General features: G+C 48.9%; 1 protein-coding gene across 1 annotated transcript in view; it reads right to left on the bottom strand.

Moving 5' to 3' along the window:
* Positions 1–9952: 9952 nt before the first annotated feature.
* The window catches only part of OSCP1 (organic solute carrier partner 1), a 37592-nt gene continuing 19898 nt past the window's right edge, over positions 9953–27646 (bottom strand). The window contains exons 3-10 of the mRNA XM_004591576.4: positions 27111–27278; positions 25973–26053; positions 16407–16510; positions 15829–15957; positions 14380–14449; positions 11530–11669; positions 10566–10629; positions 9953–10338 (exon numbers count right to left, since the gene is read on the bottom strand). Of these exons, the coding sequence (XP_004591633.2) occupies positions 10222–10338; positions 10566–10629; positions 11530–11669; positions 14380–14449; positions 15829–15957; positions 16407–16510; positions 25973–26053; positions 27111–27278 (873 nt within the window). The 3' untranslated portion in view covers positions 9953–10221. The remainder of the gene's footprint in view (positions 10339–10565; positions 10630–11529; positions 11670–14379; positions 14450–15828; positions 15958–16406; positions 16511–25972; positions 26054–27110; positions 27279–27646) is intronic.

Here is a 27646-nt window from a genome sequence, read left to right on the forward strand (position 1 = left end):
CGCCGCCGCAGGGCTAGCGAGCGCGGGGCTGTGCATCCTCCCTGCAGCTGTCGCTGACCCGAGCAGCCATGGCAACCGCGAAGCCCCGCGCGAGCTAAGAGCGCGTGCGTCCGTGCGTGACGTCAGCGCCGCACGATGAGCCGGAACTACAGCCTCCAGAATGCCGCGCGGGGGGCGGGCGGTGCTTCCGCACCCAGTGCCTGCGTCATGGGATTCCCTCCTTTAAACTCCATGTGTGCGTGCGTAGGTGCATTCATTCATTCATGTATTCATTCATTCGCCGTTCGTCCGTCCATTCATGCGGAGGTCACCTGGAATCCTGCACCTTCCCTGGCTCTGTGCATAGAGGGCCACCAAGATCTGAGGATGCCTCCCGGAGCCGACTGCTGTGCGGGGTGGGGGAGGGATTGATACTTAGAAAAAATTTCATCTGTTTTTATTTGAAAAGTAGAGTGACTGAAACAAAAATTTCCCATCCACTGGTTCATTTTTCTTAAAGTCACAATGAATAGCCTTGTCGAAGTAGCTCACCTTCTCCCAGACCCAATGTCTTCATTAGGAAGGCAAGAGGTAATGTCCACCTGTGAGAATTTTCCGTGGGATCTGAGTGACTGTCCTGAATGTGTACAAACACGTGGTACATGGAACTCCTCACTCACTTGTTCATTCACTGACTTCTGTCTCTTCCCAGAGTCATCTCTCCTCCTCCTCCTCCTTTACAACTACAGAGTGGGGAAGGAGGGAAGGATAAGAGAGCTTCCATCTGCCAGTTTACTCCCCAGATGGCTGCAATAGCTAGTCAGGGCAAAGCCAGAAGCCAGGAGCTTCATCTGCACCTCCCACATGGGTGCAGGGGCCCAAACACTTGGACCATCCTCTGCTGCTTTTTTGAGGCTAATAGCAGGGAGAGGGAGTGGAGCAGCCAGATGTGAACTGGTGCCCATATGAGATGCCAGCATCGCCAGTGGCAGCTTTACCCAGTGTGCTACAGTGCTGGCTTCAAGTCTTTTCTTCTTAACCAGTAATCATAGTCAATTTCATCTCATCCTAAAAGCAAGTCAGCTTTCTCCTCCGTGTGATCTCCACCGATCTTTTACCTTCCATAGTCAAACTCCACATGAAAGGCCTCTATGCCAGCTGTTCCCCAAACGTGATCACTTTTCCAACATCTGTGTGAGGAAGCCAGTGAAATGGCATAGGAGCTACCAGTTGCAACACCTTCACCCCATATGGGTGCTGGTTTGTGTCCCAGTGCTCCACTTCCCATCCAGTTCCCTAATGGTCTGGAAAAGCAGTGGAACATGGCCCAAGTGCCTGGACTCCTACCATGGTAGGTGGGGAAATAGATGAAGCTCCTGGCTTCAGTCTGGCCCAGGCTTGGCCATGACAGCCATCTGGGGAGTGAACCACAACATGGACACTAACTCTCTCTGTCTCTCCCCCACGCTCTCTTTGTAACTCTTAAATAAATAAATAAATCTAAAAAAAAAAAAGTTCTGGAGGCTGTTTTGCTGTGGCTCAATGTGTTAATTGTCTACCCTCTGGTGCCAGCATCCCATATGCGCACCAGTTCATGACCCAGCTGCTCCACTTGCTATCCAGCTTCCTGACTGTGGCCTGAAAAAGCAGTGGAGGGTGATGCAAAGCCTTGGGACCCTGCACCCACGTGGGAGACCTGGAAGAGGCACCTGGCTCCTGGCTTCAGATTGGCTCAGTTGTGGCCATTGTGGCTGCTTGGGGAGTGAACCAGCAGATAGAAAACCTTCTCTAACTTTCCTTCTCTCTGTAAATCTGCTTTTCAAATAAATAAATATTTTAAAAAGCTGTATGCAACTGGCTTTACTTCATGTACTTCAACCAAAAACAATATATTGCCATGGAAGATGGCACAGCTATTGCCAGAGACATCCATATCCCATATCGATTGGAGCATTGTGGAGTCTCGGCTTAACTTCCCTGCTTCAATGCCTGAGACTCAGCAGGTGCTGGCTCCAGTCCTTGGTGCCACCTCACAAAATACCCAGACCTGGCTGCTGTACCCATCAGGGGGGTGAACTAGTGGAAGGAAAATCTCTTGCCCTCTCTGCCTTATAGATGAATGAATGAATCAATAAATCTTCAACAAATCAGTCTGTCTCCTGTTATGACAAACATTCAACAGACTTGCAGGAATAGAAAGCAGTGGCACTACTGTGCTTCAACCTGCTTCCTGCAGGCATCTGGGGAGCGAATCAGCAGATGGAAGATGTCTCTCAATCTCACTCCTCTTGCTAAATTTTGTCTTTCAGAAAACGATTATTCAAATGTAGGTTTTATTAGGGGGCCAGTGTTATGGCACATCAGGTTAAGCTGCTGCAAGCATCCCATATGAGCACTGGTTCGAGACCCAGTTGCTCCACTTCCAATCCAGCTCCCTACTAATGCACCTGGGACAGTGGTGGAGGATGGCTTTCATACTTGGGCCCCTGATCCTGCTGCGGGATACCAGGATAATGGCGTCTGTGGCTCCTGGCTTTCTTCTGGTCCATCCCCAACAGCTTTGATCATTTGAGTATGAACCAGTGGATGGAAGATTTCTCTCTTTCTCTCTGTAACTGCCTTTCAAGTAAATGAACAAAGTATTTAAAAATAGGTTATATAAATATACTTATTATTTTAAATAAATTAATACTAAGTGTTTAGCTTAATTTTAAGATTTATTTGTTTTATTGGAAAGGTAAATTTACAGAGAGAATGAGAGACAGACAGAAAGGTCTTCTGCTTGCTAGTTTACTCCCTAAGTGGCAGCTGGAGCTGAGCCAATTCAAAGCCTCTTCTGTATCTCCCACATGGGTGCAAGGTCTCAAGGCTTTGGGCCATCATCGACTGCTTTCCCAGGTTACAAGTAGGGAACTGGATGGGAACTGGAGCAGCTGGGACATGAACTAGTGTTTATATGGGAATCCAGCACTTAAAGGGGGAAGATTATCCAATTGAATCATCATGCAAGACCCCGTTTGGTCTAATTCTAATGTGATTAATATGCAACTTTTAGTTTCTTTTTTTTAATTATTTATTATTATTGGAAAGCCGGATATACTGAGAGGAGAAGAGACAGAGAGGAAGATCTTCCATCTGATGATTCACTCCCCAAGTGAGCCGCAACGGGCCAGTACGCGCCGATCCATTGCCGGGAACCAGGAACCTCTTCCAGGTCTCCCACGCGGGTGCAGGGTCCCAAAGCTTTGGGCCATCCTCAACTGCTTTCCCAGGCCACAAGCAGGGAGCTGGATGGGAAGTGGAGCTGCCGGGATTAGAACTGGCGCCCATATGGGATCCTGGGCTTTCAAGGCGAGGACTTTAGCCGCTAGGCCACGCCGCCGGGCCCCAATATACAACTTACATAAAAAGCTTTTCAGTTAAAAAAAAAATAGTTTATTTGAAAGAATTACAGAGAGAGCGAGAGCAAAAGAAAGAGAGAGAGAGAGATTTCTTCTATCCGCTGGTCCACTTCCTTAAATGGCTACAACTGCCAGGGCTGGGCCAAAGTCTAGTCTTCATGTGACTGTAGGATTCCCAAGCACTCGGGTCATCTGTTGCTTTCCCAGCTGCATTAGTAGAGGGCTGGATTGAAAATGGAGCAACAAGTACGTGAGTCGGTGGGATGCCAATGTTGCGAGTGATAGCTGAGTGAGCTGCACCACAGTGCTATTCCCACCATCATTTTTTTTTAAAGATTTATTCATTTTATTACAGTCAAATATACACAGAGAAGGAGAGACAGAGAGGAAGATCTTCCGTCCGATGATTCACTCCCCAACTGAGCCGCAACGGGCCGGTACTGCGCCAATCCGATGCCGGGAACCTGGAACCTCTTCCGGGTCTCCCACGCGGGTGCAGTGTCCCAAGGCTTTGGGCCGTCCTCGACTACTTTCCCAGGCCACAAGCAGGGAGCTGGATGGGAAGTGGAGCTGCCGGGATTAGAACCGGCGCCCATATGGGATCCCGGAGCGTTCAAGGCGAGGACTTCAGCAGCTAGGCCACGCCGCCGGGCCCTCCACCATCATTTTTATAAGCGCAAGAGCACTCTGAGATTGAAAACTGCTGCTGTGTATTGAGGGCTTCTGCGTTGTCACTCCAGGGACTCCGCTGACTCTTTGAGCCAAGGGTTTCCTCACTTGTCAAGCCTCTCTCCTTCCTTAGTCCTTCCATCCGTGACCCTCCTCAGTGCTGAACCACATGGCCCATCCTGGTCCTGGTTGTTTCCTCTGGGGCAGCGTGTCTTTTTTCTCTGATTTCTGATTGCTTCTCCATTTCTGTCTCTTTTTCTTGCACTTCATTCTGCTGCTCCGTGACTATGTGTGCCTTCTGTGGGTGCTGTATTTCCAGCTCCACTCCCTCCCTGAGACGTTCTGCCTCCGTGCTGACCAACACATTGCTGTCAAGGTCTCTAGCAGGTGTGTCTTACTGCTCTGAGACTCAGTGGGTACCTTAGAAGACAATCTCATCAAGTTTCTCCTGAACCAGTTGCTGCTCTGGATTTTCCTATTTCAGTGGTTGCTACTACTATTTTCCAGCTACCTAAGTTGACTACCTAAACAACCTTAATATAGTCTATCACCTCTGGATTCACCCTATATCTTTCATAGCCTGAACTCTTTCAAGTGTGTTCCAGCCACCCACTTACCTTTATTTGAAAACATTTCTTGGGCCCGGCGCAGTGGCCTAGCAGCTAAAGTCCTCACCTTGAACGCACCGGGATCCCATATGGACACCAGTTCTAATCCCGGCAGCTCCACTTCCCATCCAGCTCCCTGCTTGTGGCCTGGGAGAGTAGTTGAGGACGGCCCAAAGCCTTGGGACCCTGTACCTGTGTGGGAGACCCGGAAGATGTTCCTGGTTCCCGGCATCGGATTGGCATAGCACCGGCCGTTGCGCTCACTTGGAGAGTGAATCATCTGACGGAAGATCTTCCTCTCTGTCTCTCCTCCTCTCTGTATATCTGCCTTTCCAATAAAAATAAATAAATCTTTAAAAAAAACACATTTATTTACTTGATTAGTTGATGTATTTGGGAAGCAGAGAGAGATAGGCACACATTTGCCATCTGCTAGTTTACTTCCTAAATGGCCACCGCAGCTGGTAATGGGTCAGGTTAATGCCGGCAGCCAGGGACTTAATCTTGGTCTTTCCGTGCTTGGCAGGGACCCAGGTATTTCACCCATCATCTATACCTCTCCCAGTTCACATCAGCAGGAAGATGGATTTGGAAGCAGAGCCAGGACTCAAACCCAGACACCCTGATGTGGGATGTGTGCTTCCTGAGTGGCAGCTTCCCTCTAGGCGACACGCCTCCCAGTCCTACCTCCATCCTAGCTGAGTCTCTGTCGTTGAATTCCTTGTTGAGTAAGCTACCTCACTGCTCACTGTGTCTGTTACAATCCAGTTACCCAGTGCATAACTGAAAGGGACTAAGAGGTAAGTAAAAGTTGTATTGGTTTCCAGATTTTAACTTGGGCCTTTAAGATTAGGTGTTAGGCTAAATATATGTAATTTTCTAACATTTTCCTTCTCTTTTCTATGCCTTCCTATGGCTCAAGCTGGTGCCAAAAGGAGAGGGCTCCGTGCTGGCTGTAGCCCACAGGGACAAACCAGATGGCCACAGAACAGATGGATGTGACCCGGGAGCATGGCCTGGTATAGACCTGGTCATCATGTAGAAATGTGTTTCTCTCCTACTGGGATTTGGAGCTAAGGAAAACTGTTCCACACTTACCCTGATGCATGTCCTGTTAGAATTGAGGAGTTGGGGGCTGGTGCAGTAGCCTAGTGGCTAAAGTCCTTGCCTTGTATACTCCAGGGTCCCATATGGGTGCTGGTTTGTGTCCCAGCCACCCTGCTTCCCATCCAGCTCCCTACTTGTAGCTTGGGAAAGAAAGCAGTAGAGGACGGCCCAAAGCCTTGGGACCCTGCACCCGCGTGGGAGACCTGGAAAAGGCTCCTGGCTCATGGCTTCAGGTTGGCTCAGCTCTGATGGTTGCGGTCACTTGGAGAGTAAATCAGTGGACAGCAGATCTTCCTCTCTGTCTCTCCTCCTCTCTGTGCACCTGACTTCCCAATAAAAATAAATATTTAAAAAAAAAAAAAAGAATTGAGGGTTGGTGCATGTCCTGTTTTTTTCTTTCTCCAACACTCTTGATTTTTATTATCTCTTTCTCCTGAGAGCCATTAAAGTCCTTGTTTTATAATATAATAAATGTTTTTTATTTTTGATGATGTTTACATAGTTAAAAAGATGCATGCTCATGAGAAACACTGATTAGGGTGGGGAGAGTTGAGGAACGGAGGAAAGTAGATGAGACAACTACTTTTTTTTTTTTAGAGATTTATTTTATTTTTATTACAAAGTCAGATATACTGAGAGGAGGAGAGACAGAGAGAAAGTGGAGCTGCAGGATTAGAACCAGCGGCCATATGGGATCAAGGCGAGGACCTTAGCCACCAGGCCACACTGCCGAGCCTGAGACAACTACTTCTAATCTCCTTTTCCTTCCTGTATCTGGGGAATGTAGGAGAGAGAAGAGGAGTTGACCGGTCCCAACAGCCCAACTGCATCAGAACCCGGGGATGGAGGATGGTCATCTGATCTCATCCCAGGGTCCCCAATGTGGAGCATGTTTCAAAGGTACTGCTTAAGTGGTTTTGATAGTTTTGAGATGCCAGCCCAGAGCCAACTCATACAACCACCAACAAGAGAACTAGCCCGGCTCAGCCTGACCAACACCTAGCTGACGCACAAGTGCTCACCAGTGGGAGCTATGGTCTACCAGGGAGTTCCCCAAGCTCCCCTACCAGCCCACTCCCAGACTCAGATCTCATGCATGCCAGCAGGTGTTAGGCCCTTACTCAAAGACCAAGTCTTGGTCTTTTTGTGTGCGGGTGAATGTTGAGGAATGGCCTCCCCGACACTGAATTCTTGGGTGCACCATTGGTACTGAAGCCTTGGACCAGCCTGACCTATTTCTAATCCCTGTACCCATGAGTGTTGGTGAGTTCCATGGTCATGCCTAGCTCAGCCCATCACCATTCTCAGTCCTCAAGCAAACCAGTTGATATGGCAGTCCCATAGGGGTGAGCCCACAGATCCTCCACAGAATCTCCCCCCAGACCCAGTTCTCTTGCATGCTGGTTAGTGTCATGACCCAACCTGACATGGTCCACTGCTTGCCCCAACACTCACTGGTGGGTATTGTGGTTGAGCCCTGCCAGGCAGGCCCCCCCAGCCATAACTTTCGTATATGCCAGTAGATTGTGGTTGATACCAACAAGCCCAGCTCATATCTCCTATGTGGGCGGTGTATTGGTTTAGCCCTGCAAGGTCATCCAATTTCCCTTCTCCAAACCACCTGATCTCAGCCTCCTCATTTACCTGAAATTGTAGTAGCCTGGTTGGTGAAAGTCCCCGGATGTCACTGTTCTCCTGTCAGCAGTCCTCCCTTCCACACATCCCCAGACCTCCTTTCCTGAGTAATCCAGAGTCCCCCTTACCCATGAACATGCAGATCCCCAAGTCTAGTTCTCTGGTGGCGTGTCATGCTGCCCTGGGCCCATGCATGCCTGCTCGGAGCCCACACACACGCAGGTATGGGTCCCCATGTCTGTCATTGTGCCGGCATCTGCCCCTCATATTTCCTTTAAAAAAAAAGGATGGGGAGCAATGCTGGCACGCTGGTATAATTAACACAAATTTGGCATTAATCAGGGCCAAGATGCCTGCCAGCTAGTAGTTGCTTTGCTCCCAGCAGTGCAACACTTGCTTGGGTATAATGCAACCCAGGCAATTGCCTCCAGCTGGGGATAAAGTTGTTTTTAATATATGGTTTTGTGTCACGATGTGTAGAGGAGCATTTAAAAATTTTTGAGCAGAATGAAAGGGAGGGAGATACACACACATGACAGAGAGGGAGGGAGGCAGAGAGAATCTTCTGTCAGCTGATTCACTCCCTAAATGGATGCAATAGAGCTGTCAAAGCCAGGAGCCGGCAGGCAATTTCATTTGGGCCTCTCAAGTGTGTGGCAGGGGCCCAAGTACTTGGGTTCTGCTCTGCTGCTTTCCCAGACATATTAGCAGTGGAGAAGCCAGGCGTCAAATTTGTACTCTAACACGGGAATGTGCGTGTTACAGGCTGATCCACTGTAGCACAATGCTGGCTCCACATATAGCACGTTCTGATACTCCATGAGAGCCAGAGCAGAACCTCTTGCGACTTAGTTCACAACAGGGCTGAAGGAATGTAGCTTCACCTGGAAGCACAGGGTGAGGGCAGCATGAGCAAAAGCTCCAGGCCCCAGCTCCTACCCACAGCAGGGCCTGCGGATGTGCTAGCTTGGCAACTTATCTGGGAAAGCAAGATTTGAATCACTGACTTAGGTCCTCCTCTTTCTTACCATGGGTGTGTGCATGTGCAGGCTCAGGGAGGGTAACTGGTCCAAGATGGCTGCATTGCTCTGGGGCAGGATAGGACCACGGCACAGTGTCCTGGCTCTGCCGTGGTGCCTTTGTCCGGAGCACAGCCAGTGTTGCTGTATGATACCCTGGCCCTGCGTTTGCCCTGGGTTTTGATGAGCTCTGACGCATCGTTGGTGCTCAGCCTGCATTTTAGGCAGGTTATCTTCTCTCTCCTTTGCCTCCTCCTAACTCCCATGCTTTTTCTGGATGCCCTGAACCACCATGCAAAGAAGCTTGTCTTTCCTCCTTATCTGTGCAAGTGTACGGACATGAAACTCCAAGGTTGCCTCATCTCAGAGCTGCCCTACCAGAGATCTGTATCTTGTTTATTTACTGAGTCACATGTGTGATCGTCAGCATCATACTGGAGCAGCTGTGGGGGGGAGGCTGCTGCTGCTGCTGCTGCTGCTGTTGCCCGGCTCCCAGGCCCCAGGCCCTGCTCAGAGCAGGCACTGGGGGTTCTGATGTGTGCTGGCGCAGTGAGAGCCCTCTCCCTCATGTGTCCCCCAGGGCAGCCCCTGTTTGGGTGGTCGGAGTGCTTAAAAGACATGAAACCAGAAGACGCTCCTGTATACACAGCAGGCATTTGATGGCATGATGTGCTTTGCCTGCCAACACCACATCACTTTCAGGGGAGGGGGCTGAGGGTTCAATCTATCCGGTGATTCATCTTTCCATAGCCAAACCCTATGCCTGGGGCTGACCACAGGGCTGTTTTCCTGGCTCTTATTCAGTTCCAGGTTCTCTTTGAGGTCCCTGGGGTTGAGGCTATCTGCAATTGCTACCTCAGCTGTCTCTCTTCTGTCTTTCTGCCATTCTGGAAACTCCTTCCACAGGATCGAAGGGCTCTAACCCCCTGCTGGTCATTTAGGCCCAGGAGAGAGCATGTGGTAGAGGGCGGCTCTGGCCTGAAGTATTTCCTGGTGTTGAGGGCAGTGGCCCTGCTGGGACCCAGAAGGTCAGGTGGCACAGCAGGGGTGCCTTTTGTGTGCCCAGCTTCAGGTTCTGCCCAGTGACTGCTGGTGACACAGGGTGTCTTTAGTGGGAAGGTATACAAGTGGCAGAAGACTTGGAGGGCAGGTGAGGAGTGCATCTTATGCCAGAGGGCAAATTCCCTTTGTGATATTCATCTGCATGAAGGGACACGTGGGGGAATTACAGAGCCCCCTGGCTTGTCATAGCTGTGCTCACTCTGCCTTGTGTGCTGGGGTGGCCGGGGAGGTCGCAGGTGGTGGGAGCCCTCTGCTCTTTTCCTGACTTCAAACTCATCCATGAGGCAGAAAGGCACTCAGGAGTCTGTGATGTTTCTGGGAGGGCTCACAGGTGTCTGTGAGAGGTCTGTACTGCAGAGGAAAGTGGAGGGAGCATGGAACATGGAAATGACCCTGGGAGCGGCTCCTTTCAGACCCCCAGGCTGGGACACCCTGGCTGGCTGCCACGGACTCAGGAAGAACACGGTGAGGGTGTAGTTTGAAAGCCAGACTCTATTTTGCTGAAAATACAGTGTATGTGGGGGCCTTCAAGCGCAGGGTACCATCTCAGGCAAAGTCTCAGAGTTCATCACAGAAATGGGCAGTGCAAGAAATGGTTTTGCTTTGTAGAGAACGAGAAGCAGCAGGCTGGACCCTGACCCTTCCCCAGTGCGGGGCAGCGGTGGGGTTGGCGGTGGAGGCGTGTCCTCATCCAGCGGCTTCCCTCCTGGGGCAGAGGGGTGTGCCTGGATGGCCATGTGGCTATAACTCATCCATCATGGCCAGCAGGTCATCTCCTTTGCTGGTGCTCCACCTTGGTTGCTCGGTGACCTCCAGCTCTCCCAGGATGCGGGCCAGCTCCTCGGTCCGTTGCTGGTCCTGGAAGAGAGAGCAGAGGTGATGGGCTGAGGAGGATGTGTGGGTAGAGACGCTTCTGTGTGTAGCAGGGTTGATGATTCAGTCATTGCTAAATCATTGCTGATTCCAATTCTGGAATGCCATTCGGTTGCCCGCTTGTCGGGACGAGGACTGTCCAGCTGCAGGCCGATTAGGGAGACAGGTGAGGAGGAGGGGAGTAATTAGATCCATGGGTTCCCTGTACGCACCTGGGTAGCTTGTATGTTGATAACTTTGTTGTCTAGCTCTTCTGGCCTGGTTAGCGCTGCCTGTCTGGATAAGAGAGTAAAGAGATAGGAACAGGTTTGGGTCTACTCCACGCTAGCCCAGCAAACTGGCTCTTGGTATAACACAGGGATCTATGTTTTCTGCCTCATCAGCTGATTCCTGCCAATTTTCCAGCTCATCCCTGAACTATGCAATCCATACCCCACAAAGTCAAGTCCTGGTACGTCCCTGTGCCACTGCACATAATCAACTCTGCCTGCAACGCTTTTCTCCTTCTGCTTGGCAAATTCCAAGGCCCAGATAGAATGCCAGCTCCTTCAGTGTGCCAGGGCCCAGTCAGTCACTGTGCCCTCCAGTGGGGCATTCATGACACAGCAATGGAATAACTTAGGCTCTGAGGGCAGGGCTTTGGGTCTTACATGCTAATTTTGTGTCCCTAGCACCTCCCATCATCCCTGCCACACAGGAAAGTACAACCAGTGGGAAACAGAAGACAGTCCTAGATCCGACCATTGGTTGTGCACAGGATTGTATGAGCTGATGCACGTAGAATGCTGGATAAGCCACAGAGAGCTGTGGATATCTTGGTAAACTACTACTGCTATTGGCTCTGGTACTGGGCTTTGTAATCCCAGACATCAAGGTCCGGTCTCAATCTGGTTTCTTAACAAACTTTCTAGTACAATTATGTTGGTGTCCAATACACATCACTCTGTTATGCTCTGCTAAATACGATGTCAGAACTCTGCTTTGCAATGGCTTCAGGAGGTTCAGACCCTTGAATCCTGGGAGGTTCTTCACCAAGGCTTTTGGATGGGGCTGGGATTTCATTTACAAGGTTCATATCTGGTTATCTGTTAGTATCCCTGACTTGTTATCGCCATTTTGAGGTCCTTCGCACACTTGGGATTTTACTGTCTTTAGAGAAACAGGCTGAAAACATACTCCTCTTCTTCATCTGTGGTAAAGAGGTTCAACCGGAACCCTGGCTCAGGGCCACAGGGGTTCTTCATCTCCATCCCTCCCAACAGTCTGGCCAGGAAATTCAGCTCTTCCTTAGCGAGTGGATTTGGAGTGATGTTCTCCTGCAGAAGCAAGGGCATGTTCTGTAACCACAAGAAAGTGATCACCTTGCTGCCAGCTGGGACCCCAGACAACCAGAGAGGGATGACCACACAGGGCAAATGCAAAATTCTTTCCAGGATTTCTGGGTCTGGGAGCAGACTTAACAGAAAAGCCACCCAGGTCTGCAACAGGGATCTCTCCATACTGCCAGAAGGGAGAACAATGTTATTTCCTCTTTAGCCTGTCCAGGTCACTGGGCATGACGTGCGGCCTCAGTCAGGCCTGAGAGCTAAGGAGGAGCTACTACACTGCCCCCACGTGGTGATGGCCGGGAACACACTCGTGGGACCCTCCCTGCTCCTACGGTTCCTACATTAGGAAAGCCATGCTGACCCTCAGGGCTTTCAAATCCACAGCATCACATCATCTGAAATGCATGCAGGTCTTGTCTCATTTCTTCCTTGCTGGAAACAAACCCCTGTGCTTCCTGCCTAAAGAGCAAAGTCTATGGTTGTTTAAGCCCCTCCCCTAATCAGGCCCTGATGGCCCTGCCTGTGAAAGCCTGCCCTGGCTACACTACGGCGATGCTTCCTAGCTTGCTGTGTCTCTGCCTCTTTAGCATCTTTAGTCACCTCATTCTGTGCACCCCTTCCTCAGCTTCTGCTGTTTACCATTTTACCCACTGGAGAACCCTACTTGAATGTCATCTCCTCTGGAAAACTTTTTTATTTTCTAAATAATTCATCTTATTTTTATTTGAAAGGCAGTTATGGAGATAGGAGAGACAAGGCAGTGAGAGATCTTCCACTTGCTGGTTTACTCCCCAAATGGCCAAAACAGCTAGGACTGGGCCAGACCGCAGTCAGCAGCCAGGAGCTTCTTCCACGTCTCCCATGTGGATGCAAAGGCCCAGCTACTTGGGTTGTCCTCTGTTGCTTTCCCAGGTACATCAGCAGGGAGCTGAATCAAAAGTGGAGCTGCCAGGATTCAAACCAGCACTCCTATGGGATGCTCATGCTGCAGCTTAGCCTACTATGCCAGGTGCCAGCCCCTGAAGAGCCCTGTTGATCCTTATTCCTGCCTCTCTGGACGCAGCAGGTATCTTTCGGCACAGCTCTGTGGTCAGACTACCAGCAGGCTTGTCTCCCACCTTGTGACAGTGATGTTTCTGTCACTGTTCTTCCCAGGGTACTCTCGGTCCCTTCAGGATGGGACCACATCAGTGTCGGTGCTATGGCCCAGGATGCCCAGCCCCCAGGAGCAGTTCAAGAAGCACGTGCTGTGCTGAATAACTGGATTGTTCTACGGCTAACTGGGTGTTAATGCAATGAATGTTTGTAAAGAACGAATTCAGAAAAAATAAAAAAAAGAAACAACCCCACATCTGAATGGAGCTGCCACACTGCTACGCAGGGAGGCATGGAGGAGGGAAGATTTAATGATCAGAATTCTGGAAAGTGCTGGGCTCAGCAGTCACAAACCTAATGGCCCTGATACAGTGCTATTTCACTGCTGAGCCAAGTCTGAAACACTAGGCAGACCCACAAAAAGCTACATTTAGGGCCTGGTGTGCTGGCTCAACTTGCTAATCTTTTACTTCCAAGCGCCGGGATCCAATATGTGCACCGGTTAATGTCCTGGCAGCTCCACTTCCCACCCAACTCCCTGCTTGGGGTCTGGGAAAGCAGCAGAGGATGAGTCAAAGCCTTGGTACCCTGCACCCATGTGGGAGACCTGGAAGAAGCTCCTGACTCCTGGCTTTGGATTGGCCCAGCTTCAGCCATTGTGGCAACTTGAGGAGTGAACCAGTGGATGGAAGATTTTTCTATCTCTCCTTCTCCCTGTAAATCTGCCTTTCCAGTAAAAACAAATAATTTTTAAAAAAGATTTATTTTATTCTTATTGCAAAGTCAGATATATATAGAGGAGGAGAGACAGAGAGAAAGATCTTCCCATTTGTGCCAATCTGAAGCCAGGAGCCAGGAGCTCTTCTGGATCTCCCAGACGGGTACAGGGTCCCAAGGCTTTGGGCCGTCCTCGACTGCTTTCCCAGACCACAAGCAGAGAGCTGGATGGGAAGTGGAGCTGCTGGGATTAGAACCAGTGCCCACATGGGATCCCGGCATGTTCAAGGTGAGGACTTCAGCCGCTAGGCCATTGTGCTGGGCCCAAAAAGAAATAAATCTTTAAAAAGAAAGAAAGAAAAAAAAAGAAAGAAAAGCTACAATTAAAACTTGTGTTGGGGCAGGTGTTGTATACAGTGGCTTACCCCACTGTTTGGGACAGCAGCATTGCCTATCAGAGCGTTTAGTTAAGACTTAGCTACCCTGTTCCTCTCCAGCTTCCTGCTGATGTGTCCTGAGAGGCACTGGATAATGTAGCCAAGGGCTTGGGTCCCTGCCGTCCATGTGGAGACCCAGATAAAAGCTCTGATTTCAGTCTGGCCCTGGTCTGGCTGTTGCAGACATTTGGAGAGTGAGCCAGTGGATAGGAGACGGACTCTTGCTTTCTTACTCCGCTTCATGCAGATGAAAATAAACAAACATTAAAAGACAAATCCTGTGTAGTTGTAAGGATGAATAGAGACAACTGCAACTGATGTGGGAAATGCTAGCTGGCTTTGACATTTCAAGTGTCCCCATTTGGCCATTTGTCCCCATTTCCCTATGCAGATTTCTGCATCTGGAAAAAAGCTGCGAGGATTGTGGTCGAGGTGGGGCAGAGACTCACCTGGGCTCGTGAGGCGGACTTCTTTGATGCTCCAGACGTGTGGGTGTCCACAGGCGGGTTCAGGCTGTACCTGGTGTCAACAGGAAATGGCCATGTTATCTAGGCCTTTCCCCTGACTTCCTTTTAACTTGGAAACAGAGGTCAAGTCTTCTGTTTTAAGACACTAAATAGTATCCAAGAAGGTGTTTGTTGGGAGGGGGCAGTGGGCTAGTGTAGCCTCTTGGGGCGCCTGTAGCCCTTCCTGTGGTGCCCGGATTTGAGACTTGTTTCTGATTCTAGGTCAGTGTTAATGAGTACTCTTGGAAACAGCAGGTGCTGGCTCACGCTGGACCCTGGTCACCCACATGGGACAGCCTGGCTTTGGCCTGGCTCAGCCTGGACTGTGGCAGCTATTTTTTTTGGGGGGGGGGGTGAACCAGCAGATGCAAGATCTCTCTAAGTTATTCTTTTTTTTTTTTTTAAAGATTTATTTATTTTTCATTGCAAAGTCAAATATACAGAGAGGAGGAGAGACAGAGAGGAAGATCTTCTGTCTGACGACTCACTCCCTAAGTGGCCGCAACGGCCGGTCTGCGCCAATCCAAAGCCAGGAGCCTCTTCCCGGTCTCCCCTGTGGGTGCAGGGTCCCAAGGCTTTGGGCTGCCCTCGATTGCTTTCCCAGGCCACAAGCAGGGAGCTGGATGGGAAGTGGAGCTGCCAGGATTAGAACCGGCGCCCATATGGGATCCCGGGGCATTCAAGGCGAGGACTTTAGCCACTAGGCCATTGCGCCGGGCCCTAAGTTATTCCTTCACATAAATTATTTATATATATAATGTATACATCATTTATTATATATGAATGATATATATAATGTATATATACATGTATACATTATGTACATATATTCAAATATATTTTGTGTATGTAATGTACACATTATATACATGTCACTTATATATGGTATATAATGTATATATATTCAGATACATTCTATATATATATGTCTGTATCCTACATCAGAGTGCCTGGGTTTGAGTCTAGGCTCCAGTTATGACTCCAACTTCCTGCTGATGCAGACCCTGGGAGGCACTGCTGATGGCTCAAGGAACTGTATTCCTGCCACTCATGGGGAAACCTGGATTGTGTTCTGGCTCCTAGCTCTTGCCCCAGCCTGGGGACTGCACCAGGTAGATGGGAGCTCTCTCCCCCTCAAACAAATAGTAAATAACTCTTCCCACACCAATAAGATGATACATCCTTCCAATCTGTTGATGAAATGAGTTGCCTTGTGTTCAGAGTTCCTGGGTGTGCTCTGAAAATGTCAGGGCTCTGTGGGCATGGATCTAAGGGGAAATGATTCCAGCTGTCAGCAGGGATTCTCAAAGCCGAGGCCAGGCTGGGTTTCGGAAGGAAGTGGCCTCCCAGACTTGCCCCTGAGTTCACGCAGGGAGGGAAGAGCTCGCTTACATGTTCAGGCCCAGTTTCAGGACTCGGTCTCCGTGAAGTTCCAAAGAACCTTCTCTGGTTGCAGGGACATAGTTCCCGCCGTGCTTGAATTTTATCTTCTTTACTTCTTCACCTTTGTGGTTGAACATTCTACAATACAACACAAAGCGTGACATGAGGGAATGTTCTCCAGGTTCGGGGAGACAGGGAGCCCTTCGTTATACCTGGTACTATAGGACCAACAAGAAACTCACACATTCCCTCAAAACCAGAACGTTAGCAGTGATCATAATAATGATGACACAGCCACATGTACTGAGCCAAGCATTGTATGAGCATGCCAGAGCACTGCCTGCTTCCTCACTGTATGGTGACCACTTAGCAGATGAGGAAGTGAGCTGTGGAGAACCCAGTGGCTTCTCTCGAGTTCCTCTGCTAAGTGTAAAGCTGGTGTCAAGCCCTTGACCCCCTGAACAGCGTGGCTTTGCTGAGGGGAGAGGAAGTGGTTGGGCAGGGTCCCAGGGGCTTAGCAGCACTGCGCATCCTGGTGTCCTGGCGCCCCAGGGCTGGCCAGGTAGTCCTGCTGGGTGGGAATTCACCTGATGAGGCCTGGAACTTCGGTTCCCCAGGGAACGGGTCCGGACACTGGCAATACGAACCGGCCGTTTGAATTCTGCACTTTGTCTTTCAGAAATATGGACACCTTGGGGGAGAAGTGCAACTTCATTATCATTTTTTTTCCAGGTATGCTTTCATAGACACAAACATTCTGAGGTTGGAAAATAGGTGTGATGGTTTGGGAATGTTACTCTGTGAGTTTTTAACAGTTAGGAGAGAGGAAGAAACCCATCACAACTCCTACCTGCAGAGTGGCAACGCTTTCACAAACAGAATGACAGCAAACCTTCCAGATGAGTTGTATTACCCGCTTTTAAAGATGAGGAAGCTGAGGGTCAGAGTGAAGCCACTAGCTCAGACAGAACAAATAAGAGGCAGGGCTGAGATTCAAAACCAACTCCAGACCAGTCTGACTCCAAATTCCACAGCTGTTCTTTGACTCCCTGCTGACTTGCCATGGAGCTGAGCTGTAAGCCTTAAGCTTGCAGAGCCTCATTCTGGCCAGTTCCCAGGGGAGGAGCTAAGGATGCAAATTCCTGTTTCTAACTCTGGGCAGAGCAGGTGGATCCCACTGACATCAGAATTTGAAGGTCTTTTACGTGACTGAAACACATTCTTGTTTTCACTCCCTGGTGTGGGCACCAACTGTGGACGTTATGGTTACTCACAGACGCAATCCTATATAGACTAGACCAATTCATCAGTTCTACTGGATCTTAGCTTCCACATCTATGAAATGAGATAAACTTCCGGCACTAAAACTCTACCATTGTGTATTAGTGCAGTCATCAAGAATAAGCCTCTGGGCCCTGTGTGGTAGCCTAGCGGCTAAAGTTCTTGCTTTGCACCTGCTGAGATCTCATATGGGTGCTGGTTTTAATCCCAGTGGCCTGGGAAAGCAGTGGAAAAAGGCCCAAAGCCTTGGGACCCTGCACCTGCCAGGAGGTTCCTGGCTTTAGATTGGCACAGCCTTGGCTGTTGCGGATGCCTGGGGAGTGAATCAGAAGATGGGAGATCTTCCTCTCTGTCTCTCCTCCTCTGTATATTTGACTTTCCAATAAAAACAAAAATTTTTTAAAGAATAAGCCTCTGTCCTGTGCAAACAGCCAAAGTGTCAACTATTAAGAATTTGTAACCTAAAGTTTGGCCAACTTATGCTAGAGTGGGCTCAAATAACAACTTGGCTGCTCCTCGAGCCTGAGATTTTGGTTAAAAACAAAAACAAAACAGCCTTTCTGTGCATCAAGTCTCTCTTGGGTAAACTGGGGATAATAATGGTGCCTACTCAATGGATTGGTCTGACTTACATTGGCTGGGGTATAAAAGCAGAGTCTGATTTGTCTTAAGAGTTCAATAACTGCTAGTTAACATTCTGATTACCATGTAATTAGACCCAGGACACAGACATAAAAGGGAAGTAACACTAGAGCAGGACATGGTAACTAGCAGGTGCATCTGAGCTCACGAAGGAGAGCCAGCACAGGCCTGTGGCGTGGCAGGGGAGACCATGGGCTTGAAGCTGGGCCTGGAGGAGGCAGGTGGATGTGGATAGAGCCACTTCAGCAACAGACAGGCACGTACAAGTCATGTTTCAGGGAGAATGAGTAAATGGGTTTAGTCTTATTTTTAGTTACTTACATTAATTCAATTTAGTTGCTTTTATTTTATTTTTAAAAATTCTTTAATTATTTACTTTGAAAGTCAGAGTGATAGAGAGAAGAAGATATTTCTATCCACTGATTGGTTCATTTAGCAAATGACTGCAACAGCTAGTGCTGGGCTGGGCAAAATCCAGGAACTTCATCCAGGTCTCCCACTTGGGTGCAGGGGCTCCAGCACTTGGCCATCCTCTGCTGCTTTCCCAGGCACATCAGCAGGGAGTTGGATTGGAAGTGGAGTAGCTGGGACTTGAATCAATGCTGATATGGGATGCTGGTGAGGCAGGCAGCAGCTTAACTTGCTATGCAAAAATATCAATTCCCTAAAAAGTTCTCTCTTTTTTAAAAGATTTACTTATTTTCTTACTGGAAAGTCAGATTTACAGAGAGAAGGAGATAAAGATCTATTTGCTGGTTCACTCCCTAAGTGGGATGTAATGGCTGGAGCTGAGCCAATCCAAAGCCAGGAGCCCGGAGCCTCCTCTGGGTCTCCCACAGACATGCAGGTTCCCAAGGCTTTGGGCTGTCTTGACTGCTTTCCCAGGTCACAGCAGGGAGCTGGAAGGGAAGTGGAGCAGCCAGGATTAAAAACCAGCATTCATATGGGATCCTGGTGCATGCACGGTGCCTTTAGTCACTAGGCTATGATACCAGGCCCCCTTAAGTTTTTAACCTTAGGCCCGGCGCAATAGCTTAATAGCTCAAGTCCTTGCCTTGCATGTCCCAGGATCCCATATGGGCGCCGGTTCTAATTCAGGTGGCTCCATTTCCCATCCAGCTCCCTGCTGTGACCTGGGAAAGCAGTCGAGGATGGCCCAAAGTCTTGGGACCCTGCACCCGTGTGGGAAACCCGGAAGAGCTCTGAGCTCCTGGTTTTGGATTGGCTCAGCTCCAACTGTTGCAGCTGCTTGGGGAGTGAACCAGCAGATGGAAGATCTTTATCTCCTACTCTCTATAAATCTGACTTTCCAATAAAAATAAATAAATCTTTTAAAAAAGTTTTAACCTTGAGATTCTGTGGCTGAACCATGTGAGTTTGGCAATGGAGAAGGAAATTCTAACAAGGTTATGAAGGTTTGGTAGATCTAAAGTACACAAATGTGGATCATATGTACATCTGTGCTTGACCTGTGTCTCTGCCCTTGGCAGGACAGGAGCGTTATGTCTGTGCCTGTCCTGCCCCTTTGCAGACACCAGCTGTAGCTGTGACTCTCTCATGCCCTTTTCTTCTTGTTCCTTCCTTCCTTCCCTCCTGATTTCATCTACTATCTTACTCCAGTACTAATGGCTCCCAGATCTTGAGTTCCAATTTGCCTTTCTTCCTTGGGCATCTGACCCACTACCCTATTGTCTGTAGATAGGCCCACCCGTACCTTCCAGTAGACACAGCCCAAAGCGGCCCCGCTCTACACACAGGTTGGGTTGTCTTTTCCTTCCCCAACCTGCTCTTCCTCAGAGTTCCCAGTCTCAGCGAATGCCACTGCCAGCACATCAAGTCAGCCCATCCCGTTCCCACAGCTGGATCCCGGCAGAGGCTGGGCGCTGACACTCTAACAGTGGTTACTCCCTGTATCTGGTTATTCCTCTCTGCCTCGACTACAGTTACCAATGGCAGACTCCCTTACCTGCTGTCTGGCCCACTGTAGAGCCTCCTACCTGCTCTCCTTGCCTTCTTTCTTGCTTTTAATTCATCCTTCCTCCTACTGCAACAAGACTCTTCTAACATGTTTCTCTCCTGCTTGAAATCTTTCACTGGCTCTCCACTGTCTACTAGACAGTGTCCAGCCGGCCTGGTCCTTCTCTGCACCTTGTTCCAGCCAAGCTCAATTGCTCGCCCTGCCCATGCCTTCCCCCATTCCCACCCATGCAGGGATGTATTTCATGCTGTTATCGAGATGTTACCCACTACCTAAGGTGTCCTTTTTGATCCTTCCCCTATTTTCTCACTGTCCTGGTGAAAACCCATTAAAACAACAACAACAACAACAAAACGTCCAGAGTACATTGTGGTGCAGTGGGTTAAGCCTTCAAGAGGGATGCCCACATTCCATTTTGCCTGTATCCTGTACTGGGGTATGGGTCTAAGTCCTGGTTACTCTGCTTCCAATCCCACTGCCTGCTGAAGTGTTTGGGAAGCAGCAGACGATGACTCCGATACTAGTGTTCCTTTATGGAGACACAGTGTTCCTTTTTTTTTCCTTCCGGGAGTGCCTCACCGGGTTTATTAGTATAGCATCAGCACCGTAAAGTACTCTACGTGGTCACATTCGTAACAGATTAGAGTCTGTTCCCCCAAAGCTATTTATATTAATCCTGTATTCCATTAAAACACACACACACACACACACACAAACTAGCCACACTCACACTCCAGACACAAGACTGTACATCGGGCCTGCAGGTCTGGACTGCGGGAAGCCTGGCCAAGGCCAGGGGTCACTGCTGGCTCCCGGGCACTGAGCGTTCACCCAGGATCCTGGCTCGGAGGCCCAGTGGCAAGGGAACCAACACAGATGAAGCTGGACAGTGGGCTGGGAGACAGGGAGGTGTGGGTAGGTAGCAGTGGTGGCTAAGCCCTGGCAACCTCCTCACTTGCACCCAGGTCTGTCAGTCACCCCTGTTGGCTTCACAGACGCTGCGGAAAGTAGGCAGAGTGCTGTGGGCAGTCCAGCTCAGGGGCCAGCACAGGGTTCCCAATGTGCTCTTTCTGTGACCTGTGACCTGATTCCCCAGAGCAGTGCAAAAGAAAGGGATGGGGGCCCAGTGTCCACCGCCTATACCTTAATCCTCCAGGGAGCGCCCAGCTTGCTGCTCTCAGGTCATGGAGGGCATTTTGTTAACTGAGGCTCTGCTCAGAGGCCATACCCAGGGGACTAGGGTCACACCCAGGTCACGACTGTCCCAGGCAGCCATCACTCCCGCGATGCAGAACAGCAAGCTAGTAGGTGCCAGGGAGGGTGGGGCCTGCACTGCTGTCTTCCGACCCCAGCCCCCATGGCGGGAGGTGGGCTTGTGGGGACAAGATCTAGGCGGTCAAGAGCTTTGGGCTCTTGAATCTGATTGGGCTTAACTGTTCTAGTCTTTTGGGGAGTGACTCTGTCACTTTGTCTTTCCAATAAGTAAATAAACCTTTTAAGATGTATATATGTGTACATATATGTACATACACACACATACATATATGTAATGCCTGAGGCCATGAGGAACAAAGCCAAGACGCTGTTAGTCATCAATGGGCCAGAAGACGTCAGCCATCTCCTGTGCTGGATGCTGACAGTTTCTACCTGGATCTCTCCTCTCAGGTCTAGGTTGGCAGGTTTAACTCCTTGTCACATTGTTACTGCGATGTCTAGCAGGCAAAGCAAATTGGAATAGAATTGTTCATTTTTATACCCAGCCTTTTTTAAGTTCACTTTTTATTTATTTGAAAGGCAGAGAACGAAAAGAAGAAAGGGTCGGACACACACACACAGATCTTGCATCCATTGCTTCGGTTGGAACAGCTGGGGCTGGTCCAGGTTGAAACAAGGAACCTGCAACTTGGCTGGGTCTCCAACAGTGGTGAGTGGCAGGGACCCAAGGATCTGAGCCAGTCTGCTGCTTCCGGGGTGCACATTAGCAGAAAACTGGATCAGAAACATGGAGGAACAAACTCACAGCAGGCATCCTGACATGGGATGCAGGCATCCCAAGTGATGACTTAATCCTATGTAACACAGTGTTGGCCCCAAAATGTTCATTCTCTTTTGTTTGCTCCTAGAACAAACCTCTTCCTAGGGCCTAAAGCTAAGCCGATGGAGCAGTACCAGCTGACTTGAGACTGGCACCTCTTCTGCTTAGTCAGGGTCGCACCACATAGGTATATTCATTGGGGGCCTCACGCCTGCCCAGGAGGGCATGCGCTAGCCACAGCAGCTTCTCTTTGTCCAAGGAGCATGTCATTCTTGGTCCCATCTAAGCGGCTTTACCTAGCTCTCCATTCAGCTTAGATGCTCTTCCCCGGGCTCTCTGTAGGATGCATTTTTCAACTATGTATCCATCTCTTGAAAGGCTGCTCTTGACTCACTTGTCTGAAGATTTCCTGTCCAGTACAGCGACTACCAGCTAAAGGGAGCTCTATAGTTGCAAATTCAGTTTCTCAGTCTCATATTCCAAGTGCTCCCAGGCCATATGTGGCTCCTGGGATGGCTCAGAGAGCACATTTTCATTGTCGTAGCAGGTTCAGTGGGACAATGCTGGTCTAATGCAAGCAACGCCTGGTGCTGGCTGCCCTCTACAGCTTTTCCTTGTGCTACCATCTTCCTAACGGTTCCCAGGGCAGGACCAAGGCCGATCTGCTCTCCCCTGCATCTCCCTGCTGACCCACAACTGTTTCAGGGATGGAACTCTCCTTGCTCACTTAAGCTCAAACACTTAAAACAGCACCTGGCATATAGTAGGCATTTGATGAACATTCACTAGACTGCTTGGGTTGTGAATTGCTTCCAAGTAGCACGTAGAGTGGAGGTGTAAGGAACGTCCCAGGAAGCAGCTAAGATGGACAGATATTTATATGAATGGAAACAACAGAAAGAATAAGAAGAAGGCCTGTGATGGAAGATGCATGAATGAGAGTGAAAGTGTGGGAGACGGAGATGACTCAGGGCCCAACCTTTAGCAGGTGATGCTGGAGGCCTTGTGCAGGGCTGGAGGGTGTGGGGACTAGAGATGCTGTAGGTAACCGATAAGGACTGCAGATGGGATTGCTCTCTGTCCAGATGCTGACCAGAAGGGTAGGCCCTTGGCTACATTAGGGTCATTTCATCTTGACTTGTGAGCTGAGAAAGCTTGGTTACCGGATGAGCAGGTTTCTATTTGTTCTGGTTAACATGCACTCCTATGCTCATAGCAGCACAATCAGTAATTGCAAAAACATGGAAGCAACCAAAATGCCCATCAACAGAGGATTGGATAAGAAAGCTATGGTTCATCTACTCCATGGAATACTACTCAGCTATTAAAAAAAACAAAATGCAGTTCTTTGTGGCCAAATGGGCCAAACTGGAAACCATAATGCTAAGGGAAATGAGCCAATCACAAAAGGTTAAATACCACATGTTTGCCTTAATTTAAGATGATATGATGTTATGTATAACATGTTATGTTTTGAATGTTATATGTTGTGTATAAACTAAATTGAAGTATAGGTGAGGTGGTCACAGAAGGTGGCTGGGAACTCGCATTTACTTTCAACATGTTGGTTACTCATTACTATGTCAATTAATTCCATAATGATGTAAATTTTTGCTGATGGTATGATGGAGCTTTCAATTGACTGGGATAATACTCTGCTAGCTCTGTCTTCAGACCAGAGAGGGTATACCTAAGAAGACGTTGAACTTGACTGGACAATAAGATGCTGGACTCTATGTTTGGTGTATGCTTGCAATGGGGGAATCTCAACTGAACTTGAGCTGTGGTTATGCAACAAGGTGGAGGAATCCACCATGGTGGGAGGGTTTGGGGAGGGGTGGGAGAACCCAAGTATCTATGTAACTGTGTCACATAATACAATGTAATTAATGAAGTTAAACAATAAAAAAAAAGAGTAAAAAAAAAAAAACAATGAGTAAGGAGCTATTAGAGCAGAGTTGTATTTTCCTGATGTACTTGATTTTGCTAACAGATCTAAAAACCATCAGGAGTATTTTGAAAGAGGAGAAAAATCTGAGTAGGCAATCACAAACTGCAGCTGAGCAGAAATACCATTAAAGACCAGATTTGGAAAACCAGCCTGGCTGTTCCAGATCAGTGGCAGAATATTGTCAGTTTATAGGATTCCTATTTTTCTTGATAAATACCTGCTGTTCTATTGCCTGCCTGTTTAGCAATTAAAACTTAATATGTTTTGCAGTTTAATACGTTTTAAAGATTTTGCTATAGAATTATTATTAGGAAAGTCTACTCATTACACTGAATTTTATCTTGTCAGAATTGTGAAATCAATGTGACTGCACGTATTACTGCAACCCATAAAAGAAATGCCCCAATTCGCAGGGTCTTCATAACAATACAATGCAGAACTTTCAATATTTTCAAATTGGTGTTTTAAATTTAATGCAAAACTTTGTCCTATTTGTACTTTCATATTTTTTATGATATTCGATGGCTATTAGAGACCTTAATTTATAGGAATTTTATTGCTCCATCTATAGCAAATAAAATTACTCATGAGGCTTAAAAATTGAATTTGGCATTAGAATCAACATTTTGCCTCTTTCCTGGTGGGGAATGCAGTCAGGCATGAAACGTTTTCAATTTCTTCTTTTGGCCTGAGCTTTATTTTGTGACTGTGTCATGCATACATAGGTACAAAATGCAAAAGTTTCTAAGCGATCTATCTGATGGGAAGTGAGTCTCTCTTGCCCTTGTCCTCTATACAGTTCTCCATTCCCAGGAGGCAACCACCATGGCCAGTTGTGTTCACATCCCTCTGGAAGCCAGTACATATTTATTATAGACTCAGCTTTAGTTAGTAAAGTTTTGGCTATTGGAGTTTTTATGCTGTTGTTACGATTTGCAGATGATGAAACCCAGGCTCAAGATGAGCAATTTGCCCGAGGACTGCGGGCTAGTGCTGGAGATGGGATTCAGACATGAGAGTGCTGAACTCCAGGGCCTGGAGCTTTTCATATATCAGACTGTTGTGCTATGGGATGGGAAAAAAGACTTGTGTAAGAGAGACAGGCTCCAAATTCAAGAGCTCAGAATGTGTTTTTTAAAAGTTGGGATGAGAGCAGGTGTTTGGCCCACTGGTTAAGGTGCTGCTTGGCATGCCCGCAACCTCTATGAGTTTGGGTCCAGATTCTACTTCTAATTCCTGCTTCCTGCTAATGTGCACCCTGGGAGGCAGGAGGGGATGATTCAAGCAGTGGGATCCTGGCTACCAATGTGGAGGACTGGACAGAGTTCTTAGCCTCTAGCTTCAGGCTGGTCCAGCCCTGGTCACTGTAAGGAGTTTAGAAAGTGATCCAGAAGATGGTAATGTTCTCTCTCTCAAATAAAATAAAAATGTAAAACAGAGTGAGGGTGTAGAATTATCAGGAGTAGGCATGGAAGGTGGAAGGAGGGCAAGGCAAGAAGCCATGCCATAAGAAGTATGAGGACTTGACCTAGGAAGGCAAAGGAGTGAGAGAGTGGGCAGACCCAATGGGTTTAGCTGCAAGTGGACAAAGATCAAAGTTGGGAAATCAAAGACGGCACTTTGGTCCTGAGCTGAGCATGTGGATGAGAGGTGCTGCTCTGAAAAGAAATCAGCACAGACATGGGGTTGCAGGCCCTGGTGGGTAACAGCGGTGGGGTCTGCAGTGCAGTGGGTGGGGCCAGGGCAGAGTAGAGATTAGGCTCAGAAGTCACAGACAGAGTAGCAGGTATTGGGATGAAAAGAGGATGTTGGTGAGTAAAGCTTGAGTGGTGAGAGGGGAGGAAGGCCTGGAGACAGGAAGGAAGGAAGTTGAGGTGGCAGAGGGGAGGGAAGACCAGGATGGCATGCAGCCATGAAAATGCCAGCAAGGTGAGAGGCCAAGAACGCCTATGAGGAGACTAGCAGCCCTTGGCAGTGTCAGACACCAGGGAAGTTAAGGACGATGAGACTACAAGAGAGGTTCCAGATCTGACATCAGGTCAGCTGAGGAGCACTCTTTCCGCTCTGGAGAAGCTGGGGTGGAAGTTATCTCAACGACATCTTGTAGGGTGACTGGGAGAGAGGGACGACACTGCTGTCTTCCTTGGACTACTCAGTGATCATTATGGACCCAAACCCGGGGGAAAACATCACTGGTGGGCAAAATGCCCTCCCTTGTCTGCCCCGAGGACTCCCTCTGTTCCCCAGGGTAAGCGCCCTCACTTACCCGGATGTGCAGGTCCTGGAAGAACATGAGGAGCGTCTGACGGATCAGTTGGAACTCGCCGGCAGGCAGGCCACAGTACACCTGCCAAAGGTCAAGCAGGGGTAAGTGGGGGCTCAGGCACGGAGGTCAGATAAACAAGGAGAGGACACAGTGGCTGTGGTGAGAGGGGCTGCACAAGAGCTGGAGCCTCCTGCAGGAGACAGACAAACGGACCAGCTCAGCAGGGTGACCCTAGTCCCTCCCAGTCTCTGTACACCTGGAAAGGCTGAGCCCCGGGTGTTAGAGAACATTCCCACCAGCTCCCCTTAAGAAAAACTGCAGAAAAAGGCTCTGCTTTGCATCACTGCTCTTTGAAGGATTTCTTTTTGTGTTTTTATTTGAGAGCAAAGCAGAGATGAGAGGCGTAAACTGGTTCATCCTCCAAATGTCTTCAAGAGCTGGGGCTGAGCCATGGCCACAGCTTGGAGCTGAGAACTCGACCCAGGTCTCCCATGTGGGTGGCAGGGACCTAATTACTTGAGCTATCACTGTGGACTCCCAGGATCTAAATCAGCAGGGAATCGGAGCCCAGAACCAGGTCCAGGATTTGAACTCCAGTGCAGGACGTGAACACCTTAACAACTAGGCTGATGCCTGCTCTACTCTGAATTTTGAAGGCAGCAGTATGAAGGCATAGGATAATAATGCTTAGCACCTTAGCAATTTACTTGTAGGTTTTGAGTTTTATATATATTTAAATATTTACCTGAAAAGCAAGGAGGTGGGAGAGAGAAAGAGAAACAGATCTCTCATCTTCTGGTTCGTTCCCCAAAATCCACCAACGAAAGGCCAGGGCAGGGTCAGGCTCAAGGCAGGAGTGGAGAACTCAATCTGGCCTCCCAGGTAGGTGGCGGGAACCTATCACACTTCAGAGTGTGCATCAGCAGGAAGCTAGAATCTGGAGCAGAGCTGGGACTTGAAGCCACGTACTTGGATATGGGCTGTAGGCATTCCTAGTGGCATCTCAGCCATGGTACCACATGCCTGCCCTACTTGTTGAGCTTTCAGATGGTGTAGAGCGGTGAGATTTTGCTGCTGTTCCCCCTGTCCGGTCCCATCTGTTCCTGATGGAGTGGAAAGCAGAACCAGTGACACTTACTTCTGTCAGCTGTCGGAAAGTCTCATCCACTTGGTGCAGGATGGTTGGGGAGTCTTGGATGAGGCCCTTGATGGTATCTAGATGATTGAAGGTGACCAGCAGCACGTCCTTGGGCCGGGGACACAGTAGAACTTGGTATTTGAAAGCCATGGTCATCAGGTCATAGAGCTGCCAAATCACACACAAATAAAATAAATGAGACCAGGACAGCAGAAGTCAGAGCTGTCTGATGACTAAGCAGCCGAGTGTTTGCTGAGAGTCCACTCTGGGCTCACTGTCCTGCTTGGGCGACCTCGTCTGTCACTGCCCACCCCAGGACACTGTGAGAAAAAAAGTTAGTGATGCTGAGGCAGCCAGGACCACCGGTGAACTGGGACATTCCTGGGCAAATCAGGACTTCTGGTCATGATATTTTTATTGTTGCTAGGACCATATGCAATACTGGCAGCTCTGGGCTCTAGACTTGGAGAAAAACAGCTCGGGGTCAGGTACTCTGTGGATGCTAACTTACTGCACAGCCCTGGCCAACTTCACTT

This window comes from Ochotona princeps, chromosome 2, assembly GCF_030435755.1.
Source record: "Ochotona princeps isolate mOchPri1 chromosome 2, mOchPri1.hap1, whole genome shotgun sequence".
Taxonomy (NCBI): Eukaryota; Metazoa; Chordata; class Mammalia; order Lagomorpha; family Ochotonidae; genus Ochotona; species Ochotona princeps.